This window comes from Emys orbicularis, chromosome 6, assembly GCF_028017835.1.
Source record: "Emys orbicularis isolate rEmyOrb1 chromosome 6, rEmyOrb1.hap1, whole genome shotgun sequence".
NCBI classification, from domain to species: Eukaryota; Metazoa; Chordata; order Testudines; family Emydidae; genus Emys; species Emys orbicularis.
Window position 1 is genome coordinate 126,214,932 of NC_088688.1, and position 17,577 is coordinate 126,232,508.

The 17,577-nt window shown below is 43.7% G+C and overlaps 1 protein-coding gene across 2 annotated transcripts in view; it reads left to right on the forward strand.

Annotated features, from left to right (window-relative positions):
* The window catches only part of RNF38 (ring finger protein 38), a 202,739-nt gene that overhangs the window by 157,461 nt on the left and 27,701 nt on the right, over positions 1 to 17,577 (forward strand). For both annotated transcript variants that reach the window (XM_065406165.1, XM_065406164.1), the window contains exons 4-5: positions 2,994 to 3,207; positions 6,406 to 6,573. In XM_065406165.1, the coding sequence (XP_065262237.1) occupies positions 2,994 to 3,207; positions 6,406 to 6,573 (382 nt within the window). The remainder of the gene's footprint in view (positions 1 to 2,993; positions 3,208 to 6,405; positions 6,574 to 17,577) is intronic.

Sequence of the window (17,577 nt, forward strand, 5' to 3'; positions counted from 1 at the left end):
CCCCTTTCGTCCTTTCCCTGCCACACTCCAGCTTCCATCCCCATTCTTCCTGCCTCCCCTGATGTATAACACACCACCTTCCCTCTGCCTTCTCCTCAGTCTTGTTACCCTCATGTTCCTTCGCATCAGCTCCATGGCAGTAGTTCTGGTACTCTGCTCCCTGATTGAGAACATTAAAAAAGTTACTGGGGGGGGAAGTACTTATGTTGAACAGCTAAATACAGTGAACAGGAATCTCCAGTTACAGACAGCTGTGATTGTTGTTACTAGCTAAGAATTGCATGCATCTGGTTATATTTATTTGTTGCTCCGTTTCCCCAACCTTGTTTCATTTGTTTGGTCCACAAGTTATGCCTTGTCTTTTAAGTTTTTAGAGACAGACTGTCATTTACTATTTTTGTGTATTACCCAGCACAATGGGGCCAAAACTGGTTGAGGCCTGTGAGCACTACTGCAATATGAATGTTCAGTGCAGGTTGTGACTACTTTGCATGAGGCATTTCCAATAATTCCAAGTTAGTCATCTGATAGAGCTACACATGGGGAGGTTATCTCAGAGTTACACCTAAGGAAAGGGACATTTCTTTGCAATTCTGACATGTATCTGATCACCTCAGAGAAGTCTGTTTGCATCAAGTTCTGTTTTTTCCAGAGTACTATGTTCTGTGCTGCCCATAAATCAGTATATAGAAAAGTGCCCAAAAAGTGTTGACAGTTTTTGTTTTCGTTATGCCTTGTTTCCTTCTGGGTAATTAACAGAAGTAAAGCTTGACCACTGGGACTACTTGTGGAAAGGTAAAGGCAGAACTGAAGCTAAAAAAGCTACTGTGTCTAAAGATAAATGGCAGGGGAAACTAGGGCATCTCTACTTGTTTAGTTTTTTCAAAATGTTGAAACTGCCATCAGTGACTTTTACCACTCCGAGAACTTTTCCAAACCCAAGTCCTTCCTTCATATGACATTACAGCTTTGCACCGATGTTAGCTGAAGATTATAGATATAAATCAGACCATTTAAGCTTCATATCTGCTACTGTAAAGGTGTTTATAAAGAAAGTTTAAATCTGAATTCACTAAAACTGAAATCTTGCTGCCTGCATTATTAAATAAAATATCTGCAGTAGTAAAGTTACAAAAATTATATAGGTCTATCTTATCTAATGATGTACAACCTTGAACAAGTGGACCTTAGTAGTAATGCAATTTTTAGACATTTAAAAGCAGTCACTAACATAAAGCATACTTGAATACCTTGGGCAAGTTGATTTATATGTAACTAACTGTGACATAGTACTGAATGTACACAACCTTAAAGCTAGATTTGTATCTGTGCAGCTTTATTTGATTCTTCTGTGATTATGGAAAGCACTGGGGGTAAATCTTTTCGGATGACACCAATAATAGCTATGTCAGCATAACTTTTTATTAGTAGTTATGCAAAAATTATCAAACACTATAATAGATTCCTAAAATGGAGGAATACAAGGGAAACATGTACCTGCTTATAAGGCTTAAATCAGCAAAGCTGTCCTATAATATAACACAAGTAATTATAAGCGGGGTTGGTAACAACACTTGTTGTTAAGATTGCCTGACAGTTCCCATTATAAGACACTGTTTTCAGTTGCTTATAACTTTGCTAAACTTTAATGATTTGAGCTGAAATTTTCTATCCTGGGTGTGTTTAGCTCAGGATGATTTTTCTTTGAGGTGGGGGGAATTTCAGCCAAAACAGTTTCAGCTTTTTTTGAGAATGAGGTGAGAGAAAAAAATGTTGTTTTGCCCATGTTAAAACATTCTGGTGTCTTTTTCTTTGAGGGAAAAAGTGCCCCCATGCTTTGCAGCAGAGACTTGAAATTTGGGCAGAAGGTGGCCTATGTCAAATTTGCCTTTTCCTGTTCTTGTGAAAATCTGCCCAAATTTGGCCAAATTATAAGACTTGGAAAAATTGCAGTTTGCGTATGCTCTGTAGAGACTTGTTAGCGCGCAGCTATTCCCCAAAGATTTCGTCTGCAATGGGCGTGCTCCAGAGACCAGGCAAGTCACTTAAACTAAACTTCTTACAGGTAGTCATTAATTGCTCATTTTCTGAGTGCTGACTTCAGACCCTGCATCTGATTAGCAGAAGGCCTGAGCACTCTCAGTTGCGAATAAAGTCAATAGGAGCTGTACTTTGATCACCGAAAGAGCTATGTTATGCTCCGTAATCCGGTTTTAGGTGTCTCAAATTGGGCATCCAAAATGAGTGGATACTTTTTATATTAATCTTTGTCACAGTTCCCCCTCTGTAAAATGGGGATAATACCTCCACCTTAGCTCACAAGGGTGGTGTGAAAATAAACGAAAGTTTGTGAAGCATTCAGCTACTACATTAAGTGCCAGAGAAAAAGCCCATGAAGAAATTAATAATTCTATCTTCCGAGCAGGGTATGAATAGTGTGCACTAAATAAGGCCTGAGGCCACACACTGAATAATGAGGAGAAAACAAAATATTGAATAGCTGCTCATTTAGTGAGCAACATCCATTCTGTGTGCTGAACGAGTCACACGGTCCTTTGGGAAAAAAAAAAAGTGTGATCATATCCTTATAGACTGTATCCTCATGCATACGTACAAGATTGCACAAGCAACCTTAATCCTGGCATTTTCTAACTTTTGAGTGCTTGACTTGGCAACCTTCATGTTCTTTTAATGTATCTTGTGATTACAATATCTGTATAAAAGTGCTTATATTAATTTAGCTTATGCTGGTTCTCCTGATTGGCATATTTTGGTATAATCACTGTATCCTGAAATAATTGCATCTATACTGAGGCTCTTATCAGTATACCACTGTCTGTTTAAAAAATAAAATCACATCCCTAGCCGACATACCAATGTTGATGGAACTGTCTAGTATAGACTTGTCCTCAGTATTGGATTATGTATGATATTGTTTAAGAAAGAGGCCTGTGGCAATTTGTGTGACGTCTTCCCTTTTAATGTGTTCCCAGTCCTCCTGTTAGACGCCAGAGAGCGAGAAGGGATCGCCTGTCTCGACACAATTCCATTAGTCAAGACGAAAACTATCACCATCTCTCCTACGGACAGCAACAAGCAATAGAAGAGCCCCGAGCCTTCCACCCACCGAATGTATCCCCCCGTATGTTGCACCCAGCCGCTCATCCGCCACAGCAGAATGCAGTGATGGTCGACATTCATGAACAGGTATGAGAATGTTGGGCTGAATGTGCTAAGGACACTGCATTTCTCTAAGACTTTCAAAAACTCCAAGTAGTTGGCATTGAAAATAGAACACTGTGGTAACTACTGCTGGCAGTCTGTTGTGGCAGTTTCTTTCAAGGGTCATAATGGTGCACTAGTAACATACAGCAGTGAAAGTATCATAAAATATTGGTTATAAAAAAAAAACAAATAAAGCCTAATAGAGAGTGAAAGTTACCGATTTGGCCAAGGCAGCCATCAGCACAGTTCCAAAGGCCTTCAGATCACACTTTTGAAACATAATTTTTCTGCTTCTGAAGTGCATTTAGTTTGAGAGGGGATGTGGTGTAGTTATGAAGTAGGCATTCATAAACGCTGAAATAAAATACATATCTTTACTTTAATCCTGTAAAAGCACCTAGAGCTAGACAATATAAAAATAGAATTCACAATGCATATAATTGACTGCCTTCATGTGGATAGAATCTAATAAACTCCTGTTTTCAGCCCCAAATCTGTTACTCTGACTCTCAGCCCACTCCCTCCCCAAATGCCCCAGAAAGAAATTAATCTTGGCAGCATATCCTAAAAGTGAAGTTTTGGATTGAGACGCCAAGAGGTGGAGCAGTTTCCAGAATCAAGGACCCTTTGGAGAAGATGTCCCACTAGCCTAGCCCCACCCTGTTCACATCAGAGGGCCTATAGCCCAAGTGCATTTGTTGACTGCAACTACATAGCATCATATGGGGAGGGAGTTGGCCTGTCAGGTAGCCAGGTCGCAAACTGTTTAGAGCTTTACGTTAAAATTAACACTTTAAAACCCTGCCTGTAAACTAATGTGGTCAGTGCAGATAAGGGATCACTGTGCAAAGTTCTCCTCAGTAAGCAGACATCTACATTGTGCACCTGTGAACTTCGGGTGTACAAGTTTAAGCTAACAGTCCTTCTGGCCTTCTCCGAATTTTCCCTTATGTCTGATAAGTGATCAACTTGCTGGAGCACCTCAAAATGAACACCAAATTTGTCCTCCCACTCCGGATGATGAGATTACATCAGGGCATGTCTGGGGGAAAACAGGTCCCACAGCACTGCTTCTGTGCCCTCTCGGCATCTTCTATAACCAGTGTGTCAATGTTGCCAAGGTCTAGTCGCCATGGTTACTGGTGGGTCCTTCATGCTGGTCCTTGACACTGACCCTACTTCAGGGAAGGGATCACTTCCTCCTGGATGCCATGGTGGGTCTGCTCCATGAGAGAAGTAGTCCTCTCCTGACTCACATCTGGCATGGCCGTCAGTGCCTAGCAGTCATTGCCTAGGAACCTCTGCTAACCCTGCTACAAAAGGTCTGCAGTGGTGCCCAAGCTAAGTCAAAGGCCACTTGGACTATCTCCCCATAATGTTTTCGTCATAGAGGTATGCAAGACTGTCATCTGTGTAGTAATACTTGTTTGGTTCTGTAGCAAATCAGGAGAGCAGTTGTCTTCCATTTATATTAGGGCTGTCAACTAATAGTGGTTAACTCAAGCGATTAACTCAAAACAAATTAACTCAATTAAAAAAATTAATCGCATCTTTAATTGCACTGTTAAACAATAATAGAATACCCATTTAAATTTATTATTCATATTTTTGGTTGGTTTTTCTACATTTTCAAATATATTGATTTTCAATTATGCTAACGAAGCATGAAAGGGCATACAAATGTTTAGCATATCTGGCATGTAAATACCTTGCAACGCTGGCTATAACAGTGCCATGTGAACTCCTGTTCTCGCTTTCAAGTGACGTAAATAAGAAGTAGGCAGCAGTATCTCCCGTAAATGTAAACACACTTGTTTGTCTTAGCGATTAGCTGAACAAGAAATAGGACTGAGTGGACTTGTAGGCTCTGAAGTTTTACATTGATTTATTTTTGAGTTCAGTTATATATAAAAAAAAAAATCTACATTTGTAAATTGCACTTTCACAATAGAGATTGCACTACTGTATTTGTATGAGATGAAAAATACTATTTCTTGTTTCTTTTTTACAGTGCAACGATTTGTAATAAAAAATATGAAGTGAGCACTGTACACTTTGTATTCTGTGTTGATTGAAATCAATATATTTGGAAAATGTAGAAAACATCCAAAAATATTTAAATGGTATTCTATTCTTGTTTAACATTGCGATTAAAACTGGGATTAATTGCGATTATTTTTTTAATTTTGCAATTAATCGCGATCCATTTTTTAAATAATTTGACAGCCCTAATTTGTATTTATTTCCACCTGTGTACTGGTTTGTTCCTGCTTGTTAATTCCCCAAGAGCGGGATCTAGGCAAGCAATTCATGAAGGAAGAAGGGTTTCTCAAGATAATTGCCTTTTATCGATCCACACTCCTTGTCTCTAATTCTTTGGAGTCTTTACTAGAGATTTCTGATATAGTATAAGAAACCAAGCAGTGGTTGGGGCCCTCTGTCTTTTAGTCCCTCGGGTTTGAATGTTGAGTTCTAGTAGATGTTGCTAATTCCCAGCCCTGGGCATTTTCAGACCAGGAGTGTGGGTCCTTAGTGGCAGTTACCTGTAATTGTGGTGCTTTGAGGCATGTAACCTTTCCCTTCCTAGCTTTTAAATTAGCCTTTGGTTTTATCCACTGTTCTGTTAAGTTTATTTTAGAGACATCTCTTGAGCTTTCACCTTAGAGTGGGAATATGCAAAAATGGTTATCTTGGGAGAAAAAAATTATCTGAATTTTTTTCTTCGATATCTCTGTGGAAAATCATTTAGCCTCTCTTCCCATCAGAGTTTGGAAGACTGTTTAGCTACTTGTACATTTTTCCTTCTGATTTTAATTGGCTTTTATGTGGGAGTTACTGCCTCCTTTTTGAAAGGAACTAATCTGAACACATGAGGGGGGCCCTACAGAATCTGAGATGTACTGTTTGTGTCTTGGAGGATTTAATGTTTTGAGTTGAGAGTTCCCTCCCTGGCGTTGTTCAGGAAGCACTGATGTAAGAGCAGTAATCTATTGAGGAGGATATTTTTTAAGAACAGGAATTACAGGTTTGTAACTTTCTTTTATACTGTCAGTGTAAAATGTGATTTTTCTGGTATTTAGGTGAAAGTTTGCTATTTTTAAATGTCAAACCATAACTGTTCAGAACCCTCTGAATTGTGTAAATTAACAAAATTATTGAAAATTGTTTGTTTCAATGCAGATCCACCAGGGCACAGTCCCTGTCTCATACACAGTAACAACGGTGGCACCACATGGGATTCCGCTCTGCACAGGCCAGCACATACCAGCTTGTAACACACAGCAGGTCCCAGGATGTTCTGTGGTTTTCAGTGGACAGCACCTTCCCGTCTGCAGTGTGCCTCCTCCAGTAAGTAGGTTTATCTAATGACACAGGCTTTCATCTCCAGTGTGTGGGGTGGGCAGCCTGGAGCTTCACAGCTAATGTGGTTTTGCTGTTTGCATCAGAGAAATCCATTCTTCACTGGGGCAAAGTATGGGTGACCTTTTAGCTTGATGCAGGGTTGCGTGTTTTATGTTTATGTACTTTTTTTCCGTAGTGGTGTAGTATTTTCTTAACATGTTTTAACTAAAGTCAGAACTAGCTTAGGCTCCAGTCTCTGGACACACATCCATAGCTTCACAAAACAAGTTCAGAAATTTGGAGGAAAGGGTTTTTAAAGTTAATCAAATAGTAGGAAGCCCACTAAAATAATTGACTAGGTGTAAGAGACCCCTTCCCCTCAGAGGGTGTGTGCGCATATATAAAATCAGCCCTTCCAGCTACATCTCTAAAATCAATAATTTGTGTAAATACTAGCAAGATTTTTTAAAAAAGACTAACACAGGCCAAAAGATAGCACAACTATTTGGAAACACATTAACAAAGAAACTGTCAAAACATCCTTGTTTATCTAATAACCATGTTTCTCCCACATTGCTGGGAGCAGAATAACTGACTTGATGAGCTAACTCTTTCCTGTCTCAGACCTGAAATGGTACAAAGAGTTCATCCAGATACTAGATGGGGATAATACCATCCAGCTACATTACATGCATACCACCTTGCTGTCAGAGAGAGAATTATCATTATGTAAATGCTGACAGTGCACTCAGTATTGTACAAGTAACAAATTAAGCTACTCCCTGAGGAGCTCACACAATCCAGAAAACTGCCTTTTCATGTGTGTTTTAAATAAGGCGATAATGGAAAGTAACACATGTTGTGTCTACACCCCAGTAACCATTTGGAACTTATAGACTGGAAAAAATCTTTGTGTGCGCAGGGCTGCATTTCTCTCAGTACCAATTCTTCTGTACCAGTCACACTACTGAGCGGTTCTCTAGCCCCCACTTCTGTACTGATTCAATTTTTTTTTCTATATAGTTAACTTGGCTTTGTTTTGCAGTTCTAGGAGTTATGAAAATAGGGTGACTTAACGTCGTGATTTAGGTGTGAACTAACATTGTGTTAAGAACCTTAATTTCCTGAGTAAAGCACTTTTCTGACTTCAGAGTTAATTTCTCAACTTTAACAATGCATAAATAAACCTTTTAATATGTAATATTTATATGAAGTGTATATGCAGAAGCATATCAGTCCATTTTGCAACATTTTGTTAACATATGAACGTTGACCGCCCCAATTCACACCAGCATAACTTTTTTTTTCTTCTTTTTCAAGCAGAAGATTCATTCCCTTTCCAGCTCCTGTTTACTTCAGGGGCTTTTTGAGCAGTGAAAATTGCTCATATAATTTGTAAAAAATTATGGGCTTGATTCTCATTTACACTAAAGATACTCTGCATTGTAATTACATTCACAGCTATTTCAAGACCCTTTACACTGCCAGAGCAATCTATATCAGAAGCTGCTGATGCATCTAAGTTGATGGACCAGGGACAGCAGTTTTAATTCACTTTGTCCAGACCCCATTCACTCCCCGTTGGATATCTTCTTCAGCTTTCTGGCATCCTGCAGTCTAAGATGCCTGTTGGTAGCACTTCCTCTTCATAGTTGTTTCTTTGCTGCAGCACCTCAATCCTGTGCAGGGAGAGGGAGCTGTCAAAATTGAGGTGATCTGTTACATGGTCAGAGTGCCAGGGAAGCAGAGAGGAGAACTCTCCTGTCTATATAGATTGTCACAGTTTTAAGAGCTGTGGATCTTTAATGCTCAGTACCCTTCAGTGGAGCCACATCTAGCTCACAGAAGTGCGTGACTGTGACAATGAAACAGTGGTTTGAACAGTGAACTCCTGCGAAAGGGACAGTCTCACATGGCCCCGAAAGTGCTAAGGAGCAACAGATGAAATTGGAAAAGGAGTATCTGTGCAGAGCAACCCGAAGAACTGATTGGAGGTGCACCCACCTATCTACCCTCCTAATGAAGCATTTCTGGCTTTATGCAGTCTCGTAAAATCTGTGAAACAGCAGAGGACAAAGGGGGGAAAGTCCAGTTTGAAAGCAACTACTACAATTAAAACTGCAGAGGAATTAGTTTTAAAGGAACCCTCCAGAATGTTTCAAAATCTGAGCTGGGAGAGCACAGAGAAGAAAATCTTTCATTGAAAAATGCTCAGAGTGGTGTAATCTGATTGGGGAAGCAGCTCTATAGTTCCAGTGCACACATGGGTGGAAGATAATTATATGGGTTTGGAACCATCTTCACTTAAACTGATTTCTGCCTTATCCATGACATTTTGTTACAATACTATTTTATATTCAAAACATAACAAGTTGGCCCATAAAACAGTCATAAAATACAGTTTAATCTGCTCATGGAAGGAGATAACACATCAATTTCATCGTGTATATTCAGTTCAGTGAAATCACTATATTAAAAGAATGTTACATTTGCAGGGAAAAATGAATGTGAGGAAATAGTCTGCCCATCTTCAGCCCTGCCCTCTTGTGCTCATACATTACAGTAATTTTTAATCACATGATAGCATGATATTATTTCCACAAGACCTCTCTTACTCAGTGCATATATCTGTGACCAATCAAAACTGATTTTTCACCTGATCATCAAAATGTGATGTCTGTCTCAAATTTCAGCTTTCTAGTCCACTTATAGATATTAGAACTGTTCCCAAAAAAGGTTGTTGGGTTTTTTTGTTTTTTAATGTTAAGTTGGCTTTTCATTGCCTTCATCTAAGAAATGACAGAACCATGTTTGCATACATTTTTTTTAAAAATCACCTTTGGGCAAAGACGAGATCTGGAAAATTTTCAGCCTGTAAAATGAAAGCTTGACAGCTTATGCAAGGCATTTGACTTGGTACCACGTGGCATTTTGATTTAAAAAAAAAAAGAAAAGAAAATGATGCAAAGTTAACATAGCACACATTAAATGGATTAAAAACTGGCTAACTGAAAGATCTCAAAATGCAGTGCAAACAGGGAATCCTAGAGAGCGTGTGGTGTTTCTAGTGAGGACCTGCAGGAATCGGTTCATCGCCCTACGCTATTTAATACTTTTATCAATGACGTAGAAGAAAACATAAAATCATTCTTGAAAGTTTAAAGTGGTAAATAATGAAGAGGACAGGTCACTGATACAAAGCGATCTGGATCGCTCGGTAAGCTGGGCGCAAGCAAACAATGTGCCTTTTCATATGGCCAAATTAAATGTATACATCAAGGAACAAAGAATTCAGGCCTATACTTACAGGGCTGAAGATTTTATCCTGGGAAGCAGGTGACTCTGACAAAGACTTGGGGGGTCACGGTGGATAATCTGCTGAACATGAGTTTAAGTGCAATGCAATGGCCAAAGGGGCTTATGTGATCCTTGCATGTATAAACAGGGGAATCTCAGCTAAGAGTATCATATCAACGGCCGACAGACCAGGTACTGACGGTTCTAAGAAACCCAGAGCTCCTACGCAGTTGAGCTCCGCCACAGGCGTTAAGGGGAAAGTGAAACCCCATGCCACAGCACCAGCAAGCAAACCATTGGTACTGAGCATTCCAGCGCTAATGCTGCCACCTACTGCTGGTACTATGCACGCCAGCCACACACCTGCGCCGATAAACACACTCCAGCACACGGTACTGAGCTCCACCATCCCACCAGTACTGAGACCGGGCACATGACAGCAGTTCCTGTGTCACCAGGGCCGGCTCTAGGCACCAGCTAAACAAGCTGGTGCTTGGGGCGGCACATTTTTAGGGGCGGCATGGCCGGCGCCAGAATGCCGCCCCTAAAAATGTGCCCCGGCCGCCCTGGCTCACCTCCGCTGCTGCTGCCGCTCGCGCGCCGCTACTCGCCCTCCCTCCCAGGCTCTCAAGCCTGGGAGGGAGGGGGAGCAGCAGCGCGCGAATCAGCTGTTTTGCGCACCGCGGCCGCTCGGGGTCTCCCCCTCCCTCTCAGGCTCTCAAACCTGGGAGGGAGAGGGAGATCCCGAGCGGCCGTTTCGCGCGCCGCTGCTCTCCCTCCCTCCCAGGCTTGAGAGCCTGGGAGGGAGGGGGAGAAGCGGCGCCCGCGCCGTGGCCACTCGGAGTCTCCCCCTCCCTCTCAGGCTCTCAAACCTCAAACCTGAATTGCCAACGGCGAAACAGCCGTTTGGCGCGCCGCTGCTCTCCCTCCCAGGCTTGAGAGCCTGGGGGGAGGAGGCAGGGCTGGGGATTTGGGGAAGGGGCGGAGTTGAGGCGGGGCCGGGGATGGGGGTAATTAAAAAACGGGGGGGGGGCGGCCAAAATTGTTTTTTGCCTTGGGTGGCAAAAATCCTAGAGCCGGCCCTGTGTGTCACATAGACTTATCTGTCTCGGTACTGCAGTCTCCTCTCCTCGGCACTAATGGTACCATGGTACATGCGGTACTTAGCCAACCCAGCTCTCCACAGCTTTCACCACAATTCTCTAGTGGGGAGGACAATGGAGAGAAGGATATAGGAATGCTGTGGCAAGTGTCCTCTCCTGTGGCTACTCCTCCCACACAGGCCCCACCAAGCATGGGATTCCCTGTAGATTTTACAAACCAACCCTGGTACGGCCAACCCTGGATGCCCACAGTGCCCTTTCAACCGCAGTGGCCATTCTGGCAGCCATGGGCTCCATATCCACAATAGCAACAACAGGGAATACCCACCACTCTGCTCGCAACTGGTGCACCTCAACCACCAATATTGCCATCAAAGGCACCTTCTGCTGTTTCCCAACAAGGGACCGAAGAACAGGAGGAATTCTCGGACCCAAATGACCAGGCTGACATTCAGGTTTCATCTTTCTCACCGGATGGCATAATTATGCCTCCACCTCCCACCACAGCAGACAATTTCAGGATTTCTACAAGACAGTGGCCACTTCGCTAGACATCTCTCTGGAAGAGGTCCAGGAATCTCACCATAAGCTAGTGGACATACTACACACGTCCACTTCATCCAAAATTGCCCTTCCCATGAATGTTGCGATTATGGACCCTGTGAAATCGCCTTGGCAAACCCCAGCAACGATTGCACTTGCCTGTAAAAGGTCTGATAAGAAGTATTACGTGCCGGCCAAGGGCACTGAATTCCTTTCCTCACATCCAATGCCAAATTTGTTGGTTATCAATGCGGTGAACGAACGGGGTAAGCTATCATATGGGGTGTTTCTATAGTATTGTTAAGACTGGAAACAGCTCGACCTGTTTGGCCGCAAAGCATACTCGGCTGCGACCTTACAATTGAGAATTGCCAACTATGAGGCCCTACTGGCAAAGTATGATCACAATAATTACACAAGTCTCTCAGAATTTATAAACTTTATTCCAGAAGACAAAAAGGATCAGTACAAAGCACTCATCACAGAGGGCCACCTTATCACCAGAACAGCGCTACAAGCTGCCCTTGACTCCGCTGATTCCACAGTGAGATCCATAGCAACAGGAGAGCCTCCTCATTTCATCTGCCCGGTTTCCCAAAGCCAGTGCAGACCACTGTAGAATACTTACTGTTCAAAGGCGCCAAACTCTTCTCAGACAAAACGGACAAGTTATTGCATATCCTGAAGGACTCAAGGGCCATCTTGTGGTCTCTGGGCATCCACACACCTAGGAACAAGAGACGGCAGACCAATTACCAAACTCCTCAATGCTTCCAACCCCCTCCGTATACCCAACGAAATAGATGTTACGACCAACAGGGGTGGAAACAGAAAACTTAGAGGAGAAGGCAGTTAGCTTCGTCGACTACTATCTCTCAGCCATCAACCTCTAGACAACAGATTTCAAGCCTTGGTCGAGGGCTCGAGAATCCCATCTCTCTCAATGCTGGCACGATCTACCACTGGCAAAATTTTTGGAGATCGCCTACTTCCATTCTACCCCATCTGGCAGTCCATCACCACAGACAGATGGGTATTAGAAATCATCAAAACCAGTTACTCCATCCCCCCCTTCCCCGTCCCTCTTCAGGGACCCCTCTCACGAACATCTACTGTGGGAAGAGGTGAACCATCTCCTATCCCTGGGAGCAGTAGAACCCGAACCGACCGAGTACAGTAGTCCCATTACTTTTTCACGCAGGAAAAAAAACAGGAGGTTGGAGACCTATTCTCCATCTACGGCGACTCAACAATTTGTAAAAACACAGAGATTCCCAGGATTCGAGAGCGGGGACTGGTTTTCAGCCCTCGACCTTCAGGACACGTATTTTCATGTATCTATCCATCCCTCACATGGGAAATTTCTGCAGTTTACAGTAGCACAAGAACACTTTCAGTTCTACCCTTCGGCCTTTCCACTGCACTATGGGTATTTTCCAAACTACCCACTGTAGTAGTGGCCTACCTACGCCGAGAGGGAATAATATTCCCATACTTGGACGACTGCCTGCTGAAAGCACCAACACTGCAGACAGCCATAGATTCCACCCAACATACAATAAATCTCTTCACCTCCTTACGACTTCAAATAAACTTGCAAAAGTCCACTCTAACACCTGTCCAACGCCTGGAATTCATTGGAGCAGACCTCAACTCCCTCGAAGCAACTGCCTCTCCCTTCCAACAAAACACTTTCTGACTTTAACCACCTTAATCTCAACAGCGCGGAACAGCACTCAGGTGTCTGCCAGAACTTGCCTACAACTCCTAGGCCACATGGCCGCCACGACATCCGTCGTCCAACATGCAAGGCTACACATGCGGTGCCTTCAAGCCTGGTTAAGGACAAATTATGCACCCCACAGGCACAGCATAAACAAATTCCTCACCATGCCCAATAAAGGACTCCCTGCAGTGGTGGACCAATCTAGACAACGTCTGCAGGGGTGTGCCGTTTCTGCAGAATCCACCAGCGCTCACCATCACCACGGACACATCCCTCCTAGGCTGGGGGGGCACATCTACAGACACATTCTATACTGGTCCGCTGGTCTCCAGCAGAGTCCCAGCTTCATATCAACCTGCTGGAACTACGAGTGATTCAGTATGTCTGTTCTCATTTCCTACCACTAATCCAAAACAAAATGGTACAGATCCTCATGGACAATGTTCTACATAAACAGGCAAGGGGGAGTGCGGTTACACTCCTATGTGTAGAAGCCATGCATCTTTGGCAATGGTGCATCAAACACAACGTCCGTGTTGTAGCTTCATACCTACCTGGCTGCCAGAACAACATGGCAGATGCCCTGAGCAGGAAGTTTTATCAAGACCATGAATGGGAGCTGAACACCTGGGTCATCAGAGATATTTTTCAGATGTGGGGGTTCCCAACAATAGACCTCTTCACAACCACACACAACTCCAAATGCCCCCAGTTCTGCTCCAGAGCAGGACTTGGGCGACAACTTCCTCATCAAGTGGAACACCCCCCTCCTGTACTCCTTCCTCCCCAATCCTCTTCTAGCACATGTACTCCACAAGATGAAACAAGACGGATCCAGAGTGATCCTAATAGCCCCCACGTGGACGTGACAAACGTGGTATCCTTACCTTCTCTACACACAGGCTCCCACTTCTGCCTCGGCTTCTATCGCAGGATGCAGGTCACATCATCCATCTGGATCCCCAAAAACTCCATCTCAAAGCCTGGTTACTACATGGCTCTTGGGATCTGAAATGACATGTTCCGCAGAAATTCAGAACATATTATTAAACAGCTGTAGGGTAACTGCCCGACACACCTACAGACATAAGTGGAAACTATTTGAATCAAGGTGCCAACGCAAACAGACTGCACCTGTGTCAGCCTCCTTACCTCTTATTTTAGACTCTCTCCTGGAACTTAAACGGGACTTTTCATGAGTTCCATACATGTACACCTGTCGGCCATCACGACATTTTATCATAAAGCTGATGGATTCTCTATTTTCACGCTTCCTAAAGGGTCTCTCCAACTCCTATCCAGAAGTGAGAAAACCTGCCCCACCATGGGACCGCATCCTAGTCCTTCACGCCCTCACCGGGCCCTCTTTCAAGCCCATAGCTAGAAGCTCCTTACTACACCTCTCTATGAAGGTTGCATTTCTAGTAGCCATTACATCTGCCAGATGGGTGGGAGAACTAGCTGCTCTCATGACAGACCCACCCTATACGATCTTTTTTAAAGATAAAGTATCTCAGACCCCATCCTAAGTTTTTGCCTAAGGTGGCTTCATCATTTCACCTTATCCAACCTATCTACATTTTTTCCGAAACCACATACAGACAATAGACAATCCAGACTACGCTCCTTGGACGTCCGCAGGGTTCTCGCCTTTTATATCGATAGAACAAAATCTTTTTGTAAGTCTCCAAAATTATTCACCGAACAATCCAAGGGGCACACCATTTCCAAACAATGCCTATCCAAATGGATATCAGACTTTATCAAACTCTGTTATCTCTAGTATGAACAACAATCCCCTACGGGGCTCCATACACACTCTACTAGGAGTCTCTCAACCTCCATAGCATTTCTCAATAACATCCCTATTGCAGAAATCTGTAGGACCGCAACCTGGACCTCACCGCACACTTTTATACAACACTATGTGTTGCAACAACACGCATCTTCCGATACCCTGTTTGGTCACACTCTGCTTTCATCTACTATGACTTCAACTCCGGAGGCACTGCTCTGAAGTCATTTAAAGTAGAGCACCCACAGGGACACCACTTGAAGAAGAAGAAAGTTACTCACCTTGTGCACTAACAGAGGTTCTTCGAGATGTGTGTCCCTGTGAGTGCTCCACTACCCTCCCTCCTCCCCTCTTCTTCGGAATTCTAACAAATACAGACTCTGCAGTAGAGAAGGAATGGTGGGGTGGGGGTTGGTCGCACAGCACCAGTTAACCGCCTGAAATGGTGCAAGACGGGGACTGCGCATGTGCGGCCCAATCGGGCACTGCTACCATAAATCTCCAGCTACGAGCAGAGGGGCGCAATAACACCTAAAGTGGAGCACCCACAGGGGGATACATCTCGAAGTACCTCCATTACTGCACAAGCTGAGTAACTTTCTCATCTTTAACAGTGAAAGTAATTAACCGTCAGAACAACTTACCAAGGGTCGTGGTGGATTCTCCATCACTGGCAGTTTTTAAATCAAGATTGGATGGTTTTCTAAAAGATCTGCTGTAATTCAAATAGGAAGTAATTCAGGGAAGTTCTGTCCTGTGTTATACAGGGGGTCAGATCAGAGGGTGAGCTGGGCATGCAGGGTTACACACACACCCACCCCTGCCCATATTTCTGCCTGGAAACACCCATCCGCATAGCAGAGGCGATGCATGGATGGGGCATGCAGGGTCAGCCCTCTTCTCACCCCCTCCCCAATTTCTGCCCAGCAGGATTGACGGGGCCAGGCCTTGGCTCCCTATCCTGGGAAGGGGGAGAGCCCTGACGTGCTGGCACTGCATCCTGGGCCTGCGCCAGCCGCCCTACCACTGTGACAAGGAGCACAACACTGCCCTCCACCTTAAGTGTGAGCCCGCAGGTACCCCCTCCAGACCAGCCAACATACCCCTCCTAGTACACACACACACACACACTCCCCTCCAGCACTCTCCCCACTTTGTTTCAATAAATAGATTGGGATGTTTTGGGGCTAGTTTTTAAAGTGACTTTGGGCTATTAATGCAGTATAAATCTGGCAACCCTGGCGTCGGCCCCTGAGACACCTGACTCCACAGAGTGCAGGGCAGAGGCTGGGGGCTGGCTGCTGCTGAGACTCATTGCCAACTTCTCCCCTCCTCACACAAGCCTGGGCTCAGCAAAACTGCCACGGAGCTTCCCCATGGTGGGCAGGGCACAGAAGCAGAATGCAGGGCTCCCTGGCCATGCTGCAGAGCAGACAGCACTCGCACCTGCTCTCCGCAGTATCCACAATGCCTCTCCCCTGCTCCTCTCCTGCACACAGCTGGCTCCTGCCGCCTTTCTCCCAGTACACAGCTGACACTAGCCCTCAGTGCCCCATATCTGTCCCCCACCTCCCCTGTGGAGCTGGCTCTAGCCCTCAGTATTACAATACAATACAATACAATATTTGTGTATTAATATAATGCATATCTGAAATTTCTGAACTAAACAGCTTTGAAAATCCAAAATTACTGTTTTCTCATTGCCAGAAAACATTGGCCCTAGATATAAGCAACTGGAAAAGGTCTATTAGAATGGAAATGGCCAGGCATCTTTACCTGTAGTGATCACTACACGCTCCAGCTTTATACGTAACTATAATAAAAACACAGAATGAAATAAAATAGTCTTGAATTGACATGTTTTCTCAGTGTATTGTGAGGTAAGCAATAAAGATTTTGTTCTCAATATTGAATAATCGTGGTGGTGTGGACTAGATCAATATTCATAGGTTTTAAGGCCGGAAAGGACCATTATGATGATTTGTTACACAGGAGGTTAGACTAGGCCATAGAACTTTACCCAGTAATTCCTGCATCAAGGCGCTAACTTCTGTTTGAGCTATTGCAAGCTTTTCGAAAAGCTATCTAATATTTATTTAAATACGTCATCATTGAAGTCTGTTTTAATATGCTTCAAGAATCTCCACCAAACTGTTGTACCATAGTACTTAATGTTCTAGTATATAAATTAATCTTCAATTAATTCAGAGAACCAATCCTCAGTTTATGGTACACAATAAAATTTCATTTGCACTACAATAACGTGTCACCACAAGATAAGGCTGTGGGCTGCCACTTAAATTGCATTGCAGTAGATGATGGTGAATGGGCAAGGACAGTTAATAGTGCATTTCAGGGGAAATCAAAATTCAGATCAAATTCATCTTATGTAGTATATCAGCCTCTAGTAAACATTGATTTTTGGGGGTCGTGACCCCAGTGATGCCTACACAAAACTTGACAATGGTTAGGCTGCTAGACTACAAAGACCACTGCCCATCATGCTGACCGCTATTGTCTCATGTTCACTTGTACTCCCCTGTCCC